This window comes from Papio anubis, chromosome 5, assembly GCF_008728515.1.
Source record: "Papio anubis isolate 15944 chromosome 5, Panubis1.0, whole genome shotgun sequence".
Lineage (NCBI taxonomy): Eukaryota > Metazoa > Chordata > Mammalia > Primates > Cercopithecidae > Papio > Papio anubis.
Genome location: NC_044980.1, coordinates 141,050,203 through 141,069,269, shown reverse-complemented (window position 1 = coordinate 141,069,269; position 19,067 = coordinate 141,050,203). Strand labels below are relative to the sequence as shown.

The following is a 19,067-nucleotide window of genomic DNA, read 5'->3' as shown; positions in this document are numbered from 1 at the left end:
TTGCGAATGGTAAAAAACAGCAATAGGCCTGGGTAACTCAGTGATTCCTTCCTTTGGACTTTGCCTTTTGTAGGAAGGATATTTTCTCTTTTGCTCCATGTCTTTTAACTATATTAATGGGGTAGGGTTTAATTCTGCAGATAGGCCTGCAATTGGTGGTAAGTATAATTTTGGATAACAAGATATGACAAGATACAACAAGATATAACAGTTGGGTTAACAAGCCCAACTGGTGAAGATAATTTAAACTACCCAAAATGGGAGGAAGATGACTTAAAACAATCAATACATAGAAATGAATATCAGCTCTTTTGTTGTTTATTTGTAATAAATGTGATATTTGGTTCTTGTTAGTTTGATTCCTTTATTTTTGTCTCCCATTTTGTTCGACATTTAAGTACAGCATAGGGATGTTATTTAATTTACATCCTCACACTCCAAAAGAAATACTTTTCTGAATTAAGTAGAAAAAAAGAATAAGCAAGTGTAGGTCCTCTGTTATCCATTAATCACATTTTCCATATTTTTCAAATTCTATGTAAAAACCAAATTCCCTAAAGAGAAGAGAAAAAAAAAGAAGATTAGTATCATAAGGAAAGTGAACATTGGTATTGAATGTACTTTTCCTTATCTTCTAAAAGAGGTCCTGAGAAGGGAGCTGCTTTTAAATTCCCTTTACATTCTTCTTTTTTTTTTTTTTCCATTTTTCTTGGTTACCACTATAGTTTGTACATTCTTTCTCCATGCCTTGATTATTCAAAAGGTGTCCTACGACATTTTTTATGTAGAGTTTTTCATCCCCTAACCCATTCCCATCTCAATACCTTTCAGTTCAACATAGAAATACCAGATTTTCTTTTTTTTTTTAACCAAGAGGTAAAAGATAACCACAGCAATAATGCTATGCATAATTCACACAGTTCGCTCTGTGCTCAAATTTTTCACTGTTTTCACACTGTCTATTGATTGTAGTCTATTCCCCTTTCTTGGGCATTTATGTTTCACAGAAGACTAACCTCTTATTTTCCATCTTTACATATTACCATTCTCTAAATACATAATATTTCTTTCAGCATCATATTTGTATTACATCTCTAAAGACACTGCACACTTTCTTGATTCCAAGTGTTTTCCCAAACAGTTGGCACTGTGTAGGTTGAACAATCCTTTTTCTTTTTTGTGTTCCATTTCTTTAAAACTCCTTTAGCCCTCTCGTTCTTCAAGAGACTTCCCACACCAACCCCTATAATCAGGCTCACCTTTGATATATATCTAACGCACTCATTGTTCAAGAATGGCAAACATAAATGCTTGGACCCTAGTGGGTAATATAAATAAGTGATGTGAACCACTTCCATTACAAAAGAGAGAGAAAGAACTATGGTTGTTTGGAACATGTGATCTCCATTTGAACAGGGAGCTACTATGAGGCAGTTGAGGCTTATTTATTGCCTGATAAATCCTTGCTTAGTATCACTAAGCAAGTTTGAAATCTGTATTTTTGGGTAAATTCTATCAATGATTTCAAAACTTATTAAAACATCATTTTTTCCAACAAAACCAAGGTTGCTTTCTATTCTCATCAACTTTGTATGCATATGTTCTTTTTGCCAAATAAGACCACAAGCTTTTTAAGAGTATGGACTGTTTCATGTAATGTTCTCTTTTCTTAGCATATATTACCAGAGTGCTAGACTGAGTAGGCTTGAGGGATTCATTAAGGATAGTGAATATGACTTTATAAATTCTGGCCAAGTCCTGGATTCATCATTATTTTTCAAAGATTTTACATTGTTTACAAGTGGCAGATATCTCTGAGAGCAGTGAGTCCAATTTGCCAGGGCTTTTTCCTCAAAACACTGCCAAGAGCAGAGACCAAGGAATTACCCTTCTCCTCCCATCACTCAAAAGAGCATTAGGACTATTCTTCTTGCCCCAAGATATAGAAATGGCATGGAAATTAAGTTTACACATTCAGGTCATATGGAGAATTAAGCAAATATGCATGTCACTGCACCATTCCTGCCATTGGAATTAATTTTCTGTGTTCCAGAATAAGATATGTTTGATATGAACTGTGCTCATATTGGCTACAATGTTACTGAACAGTTTTTAACTATTTTAACCAGCAGGGCTCTTCATTTATTCTTAGACTGAGAAATAAAAAATAGAGTGGTCACAGTACATCTCTCAGAGTTACAAGGTAGATAGGAAGGAAAGAAGGAAAGAGGGAGAGAGGGAGGGAGGGAGGGAGGGAGGGAGGGAGGAAGGAAGGAAGGAAGGAAGGAAGGAAGGAAGGAAGGAATTACTACACCAGGAATTATTACCAACTTCTAGAGGATGACTTAGAAGCCCAAGGAAGGATGGAAGAAAGTAGGAAGGAAAAATAGAAGGAAGGAAGGAAGGAAGAAAGGGGAAGGGAAGGAAGGAGGGAGGGAGGGAGAAAGGAAATGGATGGAGGGAGGGAGGGAGAAAGGAAACAGATGGAGGGAGGGAGGAAGGAAGGAAGGAAAGAAGGAAGGAAGGAAGGAGGGAAGGAAAGGGAGGGAGGAAAGAAGGAAGCAAGGGAAGGCAGGAAGGTTTCAGTTAACCTTTAAGTTAACTGAAAGGAAAGGGAGGGAGGAAGGAAGGAAGGAAGGAAAGGGAGGGAGGGAGGAAAGAAGGAAGCAAGGAAGGCAGGAAGGAAAGGAAGGAAGGAAGGAGGGAAGGAATTGATGAAGGAAGACAGGAAGGAAGAGAGGAAGGAAAGGAAGGGAGGGAGGAAGGAAGGAAAGAAGGGATTGTTTCTTTAACTTCTTCCCCGTTTTTGCCAAAGATATCTGAGGCCTGATATTTGAGCTGCTAACACTGCTCTGTGAGGTTATGGCCTCCTCACATTTCCTAGGTGAGCCTGAAAGGAATCTCAGAATGATCTTTGTGGGAAGTTGTGAAGTAATAGTCCAGCAGATCAAGGCCCACACTGCATGTCTGCCTCATTCTATGTGATTTTCCAAAGGCCAGGGCATTATGAGGGAGACCCTCTTACACTGCTCTTTTTAGTAGTGTGTGTACAAACACCACAGAGTATAACAGAAATATTACATGGAAGAGCTACAAAGACATTTCCAAGTCTCTTTTCTGACTATCTCATTCCTAAGAAACCAACAGTAACCACATTAGGAAGGAAGGATAATGTAACTTAATTATTCTATATAGTCTGATAACACTCCTGAATTCTAGCTCATCTTTGAATGAGAACAGTAGCGCCATTAGTAGAGACCTGGTTAACTTACATTTATACATTTACATTCTTTTTCGTTAAAGGACATTTCAATTATCCTCTGAAATGGAATAATCCTCATGGAAGGGCAACATGATACTAGAAGCTCATGAGGATTATTTTCAAAGAAAGCTGTGCAGAAGAGTTGGCTCAGCAGGCTTGGCATGCTCAAACCAGCTCCTGGCAGATAACCTACAAGCCCTTGGAATATTCTGTGCAATAGGGTATGTGTGTATATCTAGGACCTGGGTCTGCCAAAGAGTTTATGCTTGCCATGAAATTTATAATGAACACCTGTTGTTGTTTACCTAGGGTCCTGAACCACTCTATGCCAATTTGATCTCTGGCTGGGCAGGAGCTGGAGATTAAGTATTTAAGATCAGCCATGTAGGTGTTCTGTGTCTACCTGACTAACCCCCATTAAACAGTCTGAACACCACATCTTGGGTGAGCTTCCCTGGTAAGCAATGCTTCATGTGTGTTGTCATGGTAGCAGCAATGCTTCATGTGTGTTGTCATGGTAGCAGCAATGCTTCATGTGTGTTGTCATGGTAGCAGGGAGAATTAGGTATCACTTCTGTGAGTCCACTGGGAGAAGACAGCTGGAAACTTGTGCCTGCTCTCTCAGGGACTCCACCTCATGCATCTTTGGTCTTTGCTGATTTTAGTTTGTATCCTTTCATTGTAATAAACAGTTACCATGAATATAACAGCTCTTCTGAGTTTTATGAGTCCTCCTGAATCCTCAAGCCTGAAGATAGTCTTGGGGATCCCCAACAGAGAAGATCTCACAGGTCATGAAGAAGTTAACTGACAAGATACAGGACTAATTTGTGAAAACAATTTTGAATGGAACTAAATATATATTATAAGGAATATTATTGGTTCTTTAGTCTAAATTTCCTACTGAATTTATTTGAAAGGCAAAAATAATATGAAAAGTTGACCGTCAATTTTTGTACATGTGAGAACACAAAACCCCTTTGCTACTTGTGTGTGTATCTATACCTGCATCTATGTTTATACCTTTGTCTATGTCTATAGCTGCATCTGCATCTGCATCTTTTTCTATGCCTCTTAATAGCTACCAAACACTGATAGGTGCTATTGATAGGTTTGTCAATGTGACGTATAAAAAAAGTTGAGTTTTTAAAAAATAACTAGATTTCCATTCATTCCTTGAATATAATCTATAGATTACTCACAAATATAATCTCTGTACAGTTCTCCCAAAACATTATGTAAGCCTTTTTTCTTTTTTAAATGATTCAACTTTGAATATTAACTAAATTCTAGGAAACTTTCTTTCTTCACTCTGTCTGTAGTCTGTCCCCAGTGTTTGTAAATAATACAGGCTGTTTTTTTTAAAAAAGTATGCATCAGTAAAACCCAATTCCTTGACTAAGTTTCTTTGAAATTTCTGTGAAGAAGTAGAGGCAAAAAGTAATGGCAGTTTATTCTGTACTTACCACTGCTCAACACAAAAGAAACACTCATTCTGGAAAGTGCGGCCATTTGAGGCACAAACAGGTGCTATTACATCAGGGCAGTCTACATCGTAAAATGGTTCCGGTGGCTGATACATTTTACATGGGGGCTGCAAGTACATGATACCACAAAATAACAAATAATAGATTCTCTTCCATCTATTTCTTCCTGTCACTTCTGCCCAACTTAAAAATAATATTAAATCATAACAGTCAATTAATCTTATCAAGGATTCCCTGTGCTGTGGTCTTCTGTCAGGCCAGTTTCTTTTTCTGATTGTAGTGTCCCCACCTATCTTATCATCTCTTCAAGTCATAACCATTTTAATATTCCTGTTTAACCTTGAATGCAAAGTTTTCACTTAGCCTTCATGTTTCAGTTCCAGTAGGAAGTTTATGAGTGGAGATATGTATGTGTTTGTTAACTTCTAGAGGACAACCCTCAAATGTCATTGGTCAGAATAAGGATTTTGTGTTAAAACTTATTAAAACTCTCAGGCAAGATGGCTGAATAGGAACAGCTCTGTTCTGCAGCTCCCAATGAGACCAATGCAGAGGTGGGTGATTTCTGCATTTCCAACTGAGGTACCTGACGCATCTCACTGGGACTGGTTAGATAGTGGGTACAGCCCACCGAGGGTGAACAGAAGCAGAGTGGGATGTCACCTCACCTGGGAGGTGCAAGGGGTCAGGGAACTCCCTCCCCTAGCCAAGGGAAGCCATGAGAGACTGTGCTGTGAAGGACAGTGCTATCCAGCCCAGATACTATGCTTTTCCCACAGTCTTCGCAACCTGCAGACCAGGAGATTCCCTTGGGTGCCTACCGCACCAGGGCCCTGGGTTTCAAGCACAAAACTGGATGCCCGTTTGGGCAGACACTGAGCTAACTGCAGGAGTTTTTTTCAACCCCTGAGGTGCCTGGAACGCCAGCGAGACAGAACTGTTCACTCTGTGGAAAGGGGGCTGAAGTCAGAGAGCCGAGTGGTCTTGCTCAGCAGGTCCCATCCCCACAGACCCCAGCAAGCTAAGATCCACCAGCTTGAAATTGTCGGTGACAGCACAGCAGTCTGAAGTTGACCTGGGACACTCAAGCTTGGTGAGGGGAGGGGCGTCCGCTATTACTGAGGCTTGAGTAGGCGGTTTTCCCCTCACAATGTAAACAAAGCCGCTGGGAAGTTCAGACTGGATGGAGCCCACTGCAGCTCAGCAAAGCTGCTGTAGCCAGACCGCCTCTCTAGATTTCTCCTCCCTGGGCAGGGCATCACTAACAAAAGGCAGCAGCCCCAGTCAGGGGCTTATAGATAAAACTCCCATCTCCCTAGAACAGAGCCCCTGGGGGAAGGGGCTGCTGTAGGTGCATCTTCAGCAGACTTAAAGGTTCCTACCTGCTGGCTCTAGAAAGAGCAGTGAATCTCCCAGCACAGTGCTTGAGCTCAGCTAAGAAATAGACTGCCTCCTCAAGTGAGTCCCTGAGCGTGCCTCCCGATAGGGAGACACCTCCCAGCAGGGGTCTACAGACACCTCCAAGAAGAGAGTTCTGGCTGGCATCTGGCGGGTGCCACTCTGGGACAAAGTTTCTGGAGGAAGGAGCAGGCAGCAATCTTTACTGTTCTGCAGCCTCTACTGTTGATAACCAGACAAACAGGGGCTGGAGTGGACCTCCAGCAAACTCCAGCAGACCTGCAGAAGAGGGGCCTGACTGTTAGAAGGCAAACTAACAAATGGAAAGCAATAGTATCAACATCAACCAAAAGGATGACCATGCAAAAACTCGATCTGAAGGTCTCCAACATCAAAGACCAAAGGTAGATAAATCCATGAAGATGAGGAAAGCCAAAAAGGCTTAAAATTTCAAAACTCAGAATACCTCTTCCCCTCCAAAGGATCACAACTCCTTGGCAACAAGGAAGCAAAACTGGATGGAAAATGAATTTGACAAATTGACAGAAGTAGGCTTCAGAAGGTGGGTAATAGCAAACTCCTCTGAGTCAAAGGAGTGTGTTCTAACCCAATGCAAGAAAGCTAAGAACCTTGATAAAAGGTTACAGGAACTGCTAACTAGCATAACCAGTTTAGAGGAGAACATAAATGACCTGATGAAGATGAAAAACACAGCATGAGAACTTCATGAAGCATACATAAGTATCAATAGCCAAATCAATTAGCAAACAAAAGGATATCAGAGATTGAAGATCAACTTAATGAAATAAAGTGTGAAGACAAGATTAGAGAAAAAAGGATGAAAAGGAATTAACAAAGCCTTCAAGAAATATGGGACTATGTGAAAAGACCAAACCTACGTTTGACTGGTATACCTGAAAGTGATGGGGAGAATGGAACCAAGTTGGAAAACACACTTTAGGATAATATCCAGGAGAACTTCCCCAACCTAGCAAGACAGGCCAACATTCAAATTTGGGATAAACGGAGAACACCACAAAGATACTCCTGAAGAAGAGCAACCCCAAGAGACATAATTTTCAGATTCACCAAGGTTGAAATGAAGGGAAAAATGTTAAGGGCAGCCAGAGAGAAAGGTCGGATTACCCACAAAAAGAAGCCCATCAAACTAACAGTGAATCTCTCTGCAGAAACTCTACAAGCCAGAAGAGAGTGGGAGTCAATGTTCAACATTCTTAAAGAAAAGAACTTTCAACCCAGAATTTCATATCCAGCCAAACTAAGCTTCATAAGGGAAGGAGAAATAAAATCCTTCACAGACAAGCAAATACTAGGGATTTTGTCACCACCAGGCCTGCCTTACAAGAGCTCCTGAGGGAAGCACTAAACATGGGAAGGAAAAACTGGTATTAGCCACTGCAAAAACATACCAAAATGTAAAGACTGTCAACACTATGAAGAAACTGCATCAACTAATGGGCAAAATAACCAGTTAGCATAATAATGCCAGGATCAGATTTACATATAACAATATTAACCTTAAATGTAAATGGGCAAAATGCCCCAATTAAAAGACACAGACTGGCAAATTGGATAGAGTCAAGACCCATCAGTGTGCTGTATCCAGGAGACCCATCTCATGTGCAAAGACACACATAGACTCAAAATAAACGGATGGCAGAAGATTTACCAAGCAAATGGAAAGCAAAAAAAAGTAAGGGTTGCAATTCTAGTCTCTGATAAAACAGACTTTAAACCAACAAACACAAAAAGAGACAAAGAAGGCCATTACATAATGGTAAAGGAATCAATGCAACAAGAAGAGCTAACTATCCTAAATATATATGCACCCAATATAGGGGCACCCAGATTCATAAAGCAAGTTCTTAGAGACCTACAAGGGGACTTACACTCCCATACAATAATAGTGGGAGACTTTAACACCCCAATGTCAGAAGATTGATGAGACAGAAAATTAACAAGGATATTCAGGACTCGAATTCAGTTCTGGACCAAGTGGACCTAGTAGACATCTACAGAACTTTCCACCCCAAATCAACAAAATATATATTCTTCTCAGCACCATATCACACGTATTCTAAAATTGAACACATTATTGGAAGTAAAACACTCCTCAGCAAATGCAAAAGAAGGGAAATCATAACAAACAGTCTCTCAGGCCACAGTGCAATCAAATTATAACTCAGGATTAAGAAACTCACTCAAAACTGCACAACTACACGGAAACAGAACAACCTGTTTCTGAATGGCTACTGGGTCAATAACAAAATTAAGGTAAAAATGAAGATATTCTTTGAAACTGATGAGAACAAAGACACAGCGTAACAGAATCTATGGGATACAGCTAAAGCAGTGTTTAGAGGGAAATTTATAGCAATAAATGCCCACAGGAGAAAGTGGGAAAGATCTAAAATTGACACCTTAACATCACAATTATAAGAACTAGAGAAGCAAGAACAGACAAATTCAAAAGCTAGCAGAAGACAAGAAATAACTAAGATCAGAGCAGAACTGAAGGCGATAGAGACTCAAAAACCCCTTCAAAAAATCAATGAATCTAGGAGCTGGTTTTTTGAAAACAGACTGCTAGCCAGACAAAGAAGAAAAGAGAGAAGAATGAAATAGACACAATAAAAAATGATAAAGGGATATCACCACCAATCCCACAGAAATATAAACTACAATCAGAGAATACTATAAACACCTCTATGCAAATAAAGTAGAAAATCTAGAAGAAATGGATAAATTCCTGGACACATACATCCTCCCAAGACTAAACCAGGAAGAAGTCGAATCCCTAAATAGACCAATAATAAGTCCTGAAATAGAGGCAGTAATTAATAGCCTACCAACCAAAAGAAGCCCAGGACCAGATGGATTCACAGCTGAATTCCACCGGAGGTACAAAGAGGAGCTGGTACCATTCCTTCTGAAACTGTTCCAAACAATAGAAAAAGAGGGACTCCTCCCTAACTCATTTTATGAGTCAGCATCATCCTGATATCAAAACCTGGCAGAGACACAAGAAGAAAAGAAAATTTCATGCCAAGATCCCTGATGAACATGGATATGAAAATCCTCAATAAAATACTGGCAAACCGAATCCAGCAGCCCATCAAAAAGCTTACCCACCATGATCAAGTTGGCTTCATCCTTGCGATGCAAGGTTCGTTTAACATATGCAAATCAATAAACATAGTCCATCACATAAACAGAACCAATGACAAAAACCACATGATTATCTCAATAGGTGCAGAAAAGACCTTCAATAAAATTCAAAACCCCGTCATGCTAAAAACACTCAATAAACTAGGTATTGATTGAATGTATCTCAAAATAGTAAGTGCTATTTATGAAAAACCCATTGCCAATATCATACTAAATGGGCAAAAGCTGGAAGCATTCCCTTTGAAAACCAGCACAAGGCAAGGATGTCCTCTTTCACCACTCCTATTCAACGTAGTATTAGAAGTTCTGACCAGGGCATTAAGGCAAGAGAAAGAAATAAAGGTATTCAAATAGGAAGAGAGGAAGTCAAATTATCTCTGCTTGCAGATGACATGATCATAGATTTAGAAAATTACATCACCTCAGCCCAAAAATTCCTTAGGCTGATAAGCAACTTCAGCAAAGTCTCAGGATACAAAATGAATGTGCAAAAATCATAAGCATTCCTATACACCAATAATAGACAAACAGAGTGCCAAATCATGAGTGAACTCCCATTCACAATTGCTACAAAGAGAATAAAATACCTAGGAATACAACTTACAAGGGATGTGAAGGACCGCTTCAAGGAGAACTACAAACCACTGCTCAAGGAAGTAAGAGAGAATGCAAACAAATGGAAAAACATCCTATGCTCATGGATAGGAAGAATCAATATTGTGAAAATGGCAATACTGCCCAAAGTAATTTATAGATTCAATGCTATTCCCATCAAGCTACTGTAGACTTTCTTCACATAATTAGAAAAAAATACTTCAAATTTCATATGGAACCAAAAAAGAGCCCATATAGCCAAGACAATTTTAAACAAAAAGAACAAAGCTAGAGGCATCATACTACCTGACTTCAAACTATACTATAAGGCAACAGTAACCAAAACAGCTATATAGACCAATGGAACAGAACAGAGGTCTCAGAAATAACATCACACATCCACAACCATCTGATCTTTGACAAATTTGACAAAAACAAGCAATGGGGAAAGGATTCCCTATTTAACAAATGGTATTGGGAAAACTGTCTAACCATATGCCAAAAACTGAAACTGGATCCCTTCCTTACACTTCAAACAAAAATTAACTCAAGATGGATTAATGATTTAAATGCAAGACCTAAAACCATAAATTCCCTAGAAGAAAACCTAGGCAATACCATTCAGGACACAGGCATGGGCAAATACTTCATGACTAAAAAACACCAAAAGCAATTGGCAACAGAAGCCAAAATTGACAAATGGGATCTAATTAAACTAAAGAGCTTCTGCACAGCAAAATAAACTATCATCAGAGTGAACAGGCAACCTACAGAATGGGAGAGAATTTTTGCAATCTATCCATCTGACAAAGGGTTAATATCCAGAATCTACAAGGAACTTAAACAAATTTACAAGAGAAAAAACAACCTCATCAAAAAGTAGGCAAAGGATATGAACAGACATTTTTCAAAAGAAGACATTTATGTGCCAACAAACATATGAAAAAAAACTCATCATCACTGGTCATCAGAGAAATGCAAATCAAAACCACAATGAGATACCATCTCACACCAGTTAGAATGGCGATCATTAAAAAGTCAGGAAACAGGCCGGGTGCGGTGGCTCACACCTGTAATCCCAGCACTTGGGGAGGCCGAGGCGGGCGGATTAACAGGTCAGGAGATAGAGATAATCCTGGCTAACATGGTGAAACCCCATCTCTACTAAAAAATACAGAAAAATTAGCTGAGCATGGTGGCGGGTGCCTGTAGTCCCAGCTACTTGGGAGGCTGAGGCAGGAGAATGGTGTGAACCTGGGAGGTGGTGCTTGCAGTAAGCCGAGAATGCGCCACTGCTCTCCAGCCTGGGTGACAGAGCGAGACTCTGTCAAAAAAAAAAAAAAAAAAAAAAGAAAAAGGAAAAAATGTCAGGAAACAACAGATGCTGGAGAGGATGTGGAGAAATAGGAATGCTTTTACACTGTTGGTGGGAGTGTAAATTAGTTCAACCATTGTGGAGGACAATGTGGCAAGTCCTCAAGGATCTAGAACTAGTAATACTATTTGACATAGCAATCTCTTTACTGGGTATATACCCAAAGGATTATAAATCATTCTACTATAAAAACACATGCACACATATGTTTATTGTAGCACTATTCACAATAGCAAAGACTTGGAACCAACCCAAATGCCCATCAATGATAGACTGGATAAAGAAAATGTGGCACATATACACCGTGGAATACTATGCAGCCATGAAAAAGAATGAGTTCATGTCCTTTGCAGGGCATGTGTGTAGCTGGAAACCATCATTCTCAGCAAATTAACACAGAAACAGAAAACCAAGCACTACATATTCTCACTCATAAGTAGGAGTTGAATAATGAGAACACATGAACACATGGAGGGGAACATTACACACTGGGGCCTGTTGTGGGAACGGGGACAAGGGAAGGAATAGCATTAAGAGAAATACCTAATGTAGACGATGGGTTGATGGGTGCGGTAAACCAACACTGCACATGTATACTTAGGTAGCAAACCTGTATGTTCTGCACATGTATCCCAAAACTTATTAAAACTGAGAATAAACCCTGTATTTACCACTGTTTAGCTTTGTGAGTTCGAACACATGGAAGGTATTATTTTACTTAATGCTCAGAGATATATTTACTCAATATTTTATTTGACTATAAAGATATTTATTTTACTAAAATATTATATTTTAGTAAATATGGCACATATACACCTCCCTGTGTTCATGTGTTCTCATTATTCAACTCCCACTTATGAGTGGGAATACGTGGTGTTTGGTTTTCTGTTCCTGTGTTAATTTGCTGAGAATGATGGTTTCCAGCTCCATACATGTCTCTGCAAAGGACATGAACTCATTCTTTTTCATGGCTGCATAGTATTCCATGGTGTATATGTACCACATAGTAAAGCTTGTGCTACATGGAGACAATCTAATTCTGGAGATGTCTATATGCAAGGTCACATAGAATCCTTCCATTCTGCTTTACCTCCATGAAGATTTATTTATTTATTTATAGACAGGGTTTCACTCTGTTGCCCAGGCTGGAGTGCAGTGGTGCCATTATGGCTTACTGCAGTTTCCAACTCCTGGCCTCAAGTGACCCTCCCAACTCAACCTCCCATGTAGCTGGCTATAGGCTTGCCCCACCACACCTGGCTAATTTTTGTATTTTTTTAGACACAAGATCTTGCTATGTTGCTCTGGCTGACCTTGAGCTCCTGGGCTCAAGTGATCCTCCCGCCTCAGCCTCCCTAAGTTCTGGAATTACAGGCATGAGCCACTATGCCTGACTTTCCATGAAGTTTTAGATCTCATGTCAAGAGCGTGATTAGACTAGAATTACGATCTAGAACTGAGAATTTTAAACTTACCTTAGGCCATTTAGTGAAGTCGTGTTTTTTGAAAATTGCTGCAAATAAAGAACACACACAGTAAGTTAAAGGAAATAGTTCTCCATGGGATATCATATCACCTATTGAAGTCACTGACTGAATAACGTAATTTCTCATTTACAAAAATGTATACAAAATAATTTTAATAGCAATAGAATTTGCAGTAACATTCCTTTTTAAATTACTTTATCCATTTATTCTTTCTTTTTCACAGTCTTGATTTTATTTATAAATTTGCTGTATCAGTAAGGAAAGAGTAAAAACTGTTTGAGGTTGTATATATAGCTTACAAATAATTTTATTTATTTATTTTCACTTTTGTTGGCTTTAGCTTCCTCTTCACTGCAATTGGGTTAATTACATGCATTTTTAAAATTTAGAAAATAAATATGATATAGTAAGTAATGTATCAGGCCAGTTCCTACCAAGATGCCGAATTAAAGCGGACACAGGGATGATAAGAAAACTGAGGGAGTTCGCTGGCTTTCAGGATACTGACTTTATGGGGTGCTTGTATGAGGGTTGCTGGTGTTGCCTGGGATAGAGGGTTACTAGCTGCCTGTGGGAAAATGAAATAAGAAAGTACTTATTGTATTTTGGTCTTATCTGTCACTGTTAAGTGATATTTAAAATATAGTTAGAATTTTCAAAAGTTAAAAGGAAAATTCTGCATGATATTTAGAAATCTTCCCACAAAGAAAAGACTACCAACCTTTTGAGGAATAGGTCTTGCTGATTACATGTACACTCTTTCAGAGAACAAAAAAGATAGAATGCTTTTATCTACTTCTGAAAGGTCAGAATATTTTTACGACAAAGGTAACTGGATATAGTTACAAGAAAAAAAAATAAAGGTCTTCATCTAGTAAAAATGAAACAAAATTACATGTATATACTGCACATCATGCATAAGAATTAATTCCAAATGAATCAGGATCTAAACATAAAAAATAAAACTATATAATAATTAAAATGACATAATTTTTTAATTATAATGATTCATTAATCTAAATACAATAACAGAAAAACAGATGCATTTTTTTACTTAAAAATTAAAACAACTTCCTGGCAAAAAATAAACATATACAATCTAAAAAGATTTTTGATAAAGGGCTAATATGTCTAATTTATAAAGAACTCATTAAAATTGAGGGAAGAATAAAACAAGAAACCTAACTGAAGAACAGACAATATACATGCAAATATAATTTACACAAGTATACATACTCAAAAAGATACAGAAATGACCCTTGAATCTCTAAAGGAAATTCAGCCTTACTCATGCTAAGAAAAATGCTAATTAAAACTATATGGAAATACCATTTATCACCGATCAGATTAGCTGTTGAGAAAGAGGTTCCTGGTGGGAATCCAAATGGGAAGAATGTTTATGAAGTAAAATTTGACAATATTGAACAAAACTCTATTTGCATTTACAGAATTCTTATTCCATGCTTTTGCAAAATGTGAGCCTACAAATTAGAATTCAATGTATAAATGACTTTTTTGTCTTCAGAGTAAGAGTATATAGTTCAGCTAATAGACTCAAAGATAAGTTGGGTTAGTTCCATTCCTCCCATTTTGGTGTAAACATATTTTTCTTTCACAATATGGCTTACTTAATTTGTTAAAGACAGACCTGAAGTTTCGGTACTTGTGATTTCTGGTGTGGATCCTGAGAACAGGAAGTATTGGCATCCTAAAGGTCTGACATTTGCATAACAGATTGGCATAAAGATAAAAAATAGATCAGTGAAAAGGATAGAGTCCAGAAATATAGGCATCTAAGAAGTTCAAAAATACACACTTCTGTGGACAAGTGCTTTTTGGCAAAGGTGAAAGAACAATTTAGTGGAAAAAGAATCATCCTTTCCACAAATCACACTAAAACAACTGGGCTTCTGGAAGGAAAACAAAAAAAGAATCTCAATTTGTATATTGCACTATCATCTGAAACATTTTTTATTATCTAATACTTTTTAAATTTTAGTTTTCTAATGAAAAGTTATTAGTTCATGCAGCAACTTTGGAGAACCATCTGGCATTATCTTCTAGTATAGAAAATTCACACACATTGTAGCATAGCAACTCTACTCTTAGATACATACCTAAGAGAAACTCTGGTTCATGTGCATCAAAAAACATGTGTAAGAATATTTCTACCAGCTCTGCCCTTAACATCATAAATTTGTAAGTAAACCAAATGTCCATCAACAGAAGAGTAATGAAATTAGGGTATAGTCGCACGTTGGGATATTATTCATTGGTGTGATATTATTCATCAATGAAACTAAATGAACAACTGCACACAGGAAGATGTATAAATTTAAACAGTAGGTAGGAAAAAGCAAATCTCAAAAGATGAAAAGATTCTCTTATGTAATATTGAATTAAAAAGTCCTAATAATAGGCAGGGCATGGTGGCTCACGCCTGTAATTCCAGCACTTTGGGAGATTGAGGTGGGCGGATCACGAGGTCAGGAGATTGAGACCATCCTGGCTAACACGGTGAAACCCCGTCTCTACTAAAAATACAATAAAATTAGCCGGGCATGGTGGCGGGCGCCTGTAGTCCCAGCTACACGGGAGGCTGAGGCAGGAGAACGGCGTGAACCCCAGGAGGCGGAGCTTGCAGTGAGATCGCACCACTGCACTCCAGCCTGGGCGACAGAAAGAGACTCCGTCTCCAAAAAAAAAAAAAAAAAAAAAAAAAAAAAAAAAAAAAAAAAAAAAAAACACAAAAAAAAAAAAAAAAAAAAAAAAAAAAAAAAAAAAAAAAAAAAAAAAGTTGTATATGACAAGTTATATAAATGTTACATAAATGTTAAAATAATTATAAAAATATATTTTCCGTGATGTGTATAAATAAAAGACTATATTAAAAATAAGAGCACGAGAAGAATGGACATAAGATTTAGAATGACTGAAACTGAAGTAAGAATTTTGGGAAAAAATAAATTAAAAAAAGATGTAGAAGTGTGTTTTTATTGGATGAAGATAGACAAGAGAATTGGATCACTGAATACTACATTATTGAATCTGAGCTTTTGTTGGTAGTCTAGAGTTTTGCAGGAATTATATATTCATGGTGCTTTTTGATTGAACCCAATGGAATTTATTGAACCAAGTATTGTGATTAATCCAATTCTATCCAACTGAGGCATATTTAAAATAATAAAGTATATTACAGAGAACCTACACACAGCAGGCAATCAATTGATAATAGCTACATTTTTAAACATTCATTTATTGAGCATTTACTTTGTATCATGTATTTAAGGATGATCTGGAAATGCAAACATGAGGTTGTACTGTCTGCTTTACTAATTTGTAACTGATTTGCAGGTGTACTATTTTCTTATTGCTGTTGTAATGAATTGTCACAAATGTAGTGACTTAAAACAACACAAATTTATTCTCTTACAATTCTGGAGGTTAGAAGTCCTAAAGTCAAGATGTCAGCAGTGATGCATTCCTCCTGGAGTTTCTAGGGAAGAATTAATTTCCTTACCTTTTCTAGCTTCTACAGGCTGTCTGAGTTCCTTGGCCCATGGCCCTTTACTGTACCATTCTAACTTCTGCTTCCATTGTCACATCTTCTCTGACTTGGGCCCTCCTGCCTCCCTCTGATAAGAATCCTTGTGATTATATTGTTCCACCTGAATAATCCAGTATTAGTTTTCAATCTTAGGATCCTTAACTAAATTACATCTGCAAAGCCCCCTGTGCCATGCAAGGCAACATATTCACAGGTTCAAGTGATTAGGACTTGGACATTTTGGGGAGGCATTATTCCCTCTATAATCAGCAGGTAACATAGGTTTTGTTTTTATACATTCATGATTTTTACTATTGAACTCTAAAGACACATGTCAACCCAACATCAATCACAGAAATAGCTTTATTTTTCATTGGCTTATTTTTCATTTTCATATTTATCATATCACTTGTCATATTTGAAAGCCATAAGAAAATGCATCATTTTTTCTAGGAAAAAATAACAATTGTAGTGTATATTGCTTACAATAAAAAATGTCACAATTTTCTCTGCTCTAGAGGATTTCTTTTGGATCGACAGAATAGACACGAAGTTGTGACTCCACCACGTAGAAAACAAGTTTGATTTTTCTATTTAAGAATATATATTTTAATTATACCCAATTTGGACTACACTGGCTTACATTTCAGCAAAATATTTCCCATAAAAGTCAAAAATTACTCGTTTTCTTTCCTATAACTTTAAGAAAATCAGAGTTTATCTCACAAAACCTCTTAGGTTACTCACCTGAGGAAACCATATGTGTCAAAGTAGAGGATATCAGGAAAAATATAATCTTGTGGGGAAAGGCAGCCATTGGATCTCATGTAACACTCTTCTTTGATAAGGCCTGTGAACATGCCCAAGATTCTTTGTTTTTAGTTTCCTGCACAGCTAGCTTTTCCAATGTGAGAGAACACAATACCCTGTGGTGATACCATTCCCGTACACTTGCCCTGGTGGTTCTTATACTGACATGGTCTCCAGGAACTCAGGCCTGAAACCCCTTTTTCTTTCCAGAGGAAAATGAAAAACATAAAAACATGACTTTTTTTTTTTTTTTTTTTTTTTTTCCTGCCAAAACCTAGCTGACAATCACAGTTCTGGCCTGGGAGAAAAATTAAGCTCGAGATTCATCAGGGTTGACTCAAATTCTATCACCTATACATAGGTTCACCCTACAATTATTTAATTATCTCACAGTTAATTACCTAAGCTACTGCCTTCTTATTAGTGAACACAAACATGTAAAGAATTCATAAGAATTCTGAGGTAACAGGTGTAAACTGAGGGCTGTCCTGTACAGTCTTGGACCTATCACCCTATAACATGTGATTCCCTGGGATGGACCACTTTCTCCCACATTTAAGCCCTTTATTTCCCAGCTAAATTTCTCTTTGCCAGGTCAGTCACATGGGCTCAAATATAAAGAATGGGTTAAAAATGGAATCGTTGGTTATGCTTAATACAAATTGTGTATACCTTCCCTGATGCAAGAATCAGGGAAAAAAAAAAAATGTGACATATGACCTTGAATTGAGTGAGATGCTAGAAATCACAGAGTTTGGAGTTAGATGGGAGTTCAGATTCTTGGTTTAACGTCTCTGAGAAGTGTAGGCCTCAGAAAGTATGAACTTCATAGGATATTGAAAGAATCAACTGGTATTAATATAAGCAGAGTTTAAACATATTAAATTGATAATTTGTTTAGCCCAACTTTTCTTTGCTGTGAGTGAAATATTTAGGCCCAGGGAGAAGATACCTTCCCAGTCCATTTCCTTAACTTGCTCACGCCCTATTCTATTCATTCTGTCTGCTTTCAAAATTGTAGCAAGGCATATAGAGAAATGAAGGAGAATCATAAATAAGCATGACATTTTCTCCACTTTAATATGCAGAAGAAACAAAAGGAGGGTATTAGAGGGAAAAGAGGGAAATGCACTGACAGAGAGGAAAGCTGAAGAGACCCCACCACTGACTTAGACTAAGGAGAGAGAAATCAAAGAGTAGTTACCTGGATGAGGTGACTGAAGATGGGCCTGCTCTTGTCACTTTGGGTGTCACAACTAGCCTTCAGAAGAGCTGCTGTTCCAGAAGTCTGTAGCCAAGGACATGCAGCAGTGGGGGCTGACTCATTGCATAGCTGAGTGACCAATTGCTTGGCATGAGTTTACTCTAATGGCTGTTTCTGAGTTTGATCCCTCTCCTGAACCACCCCCTCTGATGTGTCTTGTTCCAGCAGGAAGAGACAGACCTGGAGGTTCTGTACTTGTGATTTCTGGTTGTGGATCTTGAGAACAAGAAGTACTGGGATCCTAAAGTTCTGACATTTGCAAAGCAGATTAATGACCTACCACATTCCAGATCATTTGGTGATTGTGTGTGTGTGTGTGTGTGCGTGCCCACACACCAATTTCAAGGTGGTTCCAGCCTTTCTAGTCTTCTCTGACCCTTATTCTCAGAAGTCAGACCTGTTCTGTCTTTCTAGGATATAATTTTTGTTTTTCTATTAGCCTGGGTAACTCCCCAACCAATAAGGTTTGCAATATCCAAGCCTCCTAATTTATCTACTTATTAGCTTATATGACGCTTCAGCATAAGCAAGCCTAAAAACTTGCCATTATCTCGAAAAGTTCTATTTCACAGGCTTTAAACTCTCCTAGAGTAGTTAGTACTCTTTTATGGCTTTGTGTTCCCGTACTAGCTTGAATTCCATAGTCTGACATTA

General features: G+C 38.0%; 1 protein-coding gene across 1 annotated transcript; it reads right to left on the bottom strand.

Moving 5' to 3' along the window:
* Positions 1–505: 505 nt before the first annotated feature.
* SPINK13 (serine peptidase inhibitor Kazal type 13) lies at positions 506–17,156 on the bottom strand. Its single transcript, XM_021939850.2, has 4 exons — positions 17,087–17,156; positions 12,781–12,818; positions 4,729–4,856; positions 506–554 (listed from the first exon to the last, which is right to left on the bottom strand). The coding sequence occupies exons 1-4, from the start codon at positions 17,154–17,156 to the stop codon at positions 506–508; spliced, it is 285 nt and encodes a 94-aa protein (XP_021795542.2).
* Positions 17,157–19,067: the final 1,911 nt, after the last annotated feature.

Excerpts from the sequence above, each read along its gene's own strand:
- SPINK13 (XM_021939850.2), bottom strand. The coding sequence starts at position 17,156 with ATGGCTGCCTTTCCCCACAAGATTATATTTTTCCTGATATCCTCTACT. Across the intron at positions 12,819-17,086 it reads GACACATATGGTTTCCTCAG|CAATTTTCAAAAAACACGAC; the intron begins GTGAGTAACCTA and ends CTTTATTTGCAG. Across the intron at positions 4,857-12,780 it reads ACTTCACTAAATGGCCTAAG|CCCCCATGTAAAATGTATCA; the intron begins GTAAGTTTAAAA and ends ATGTACTTGCAG.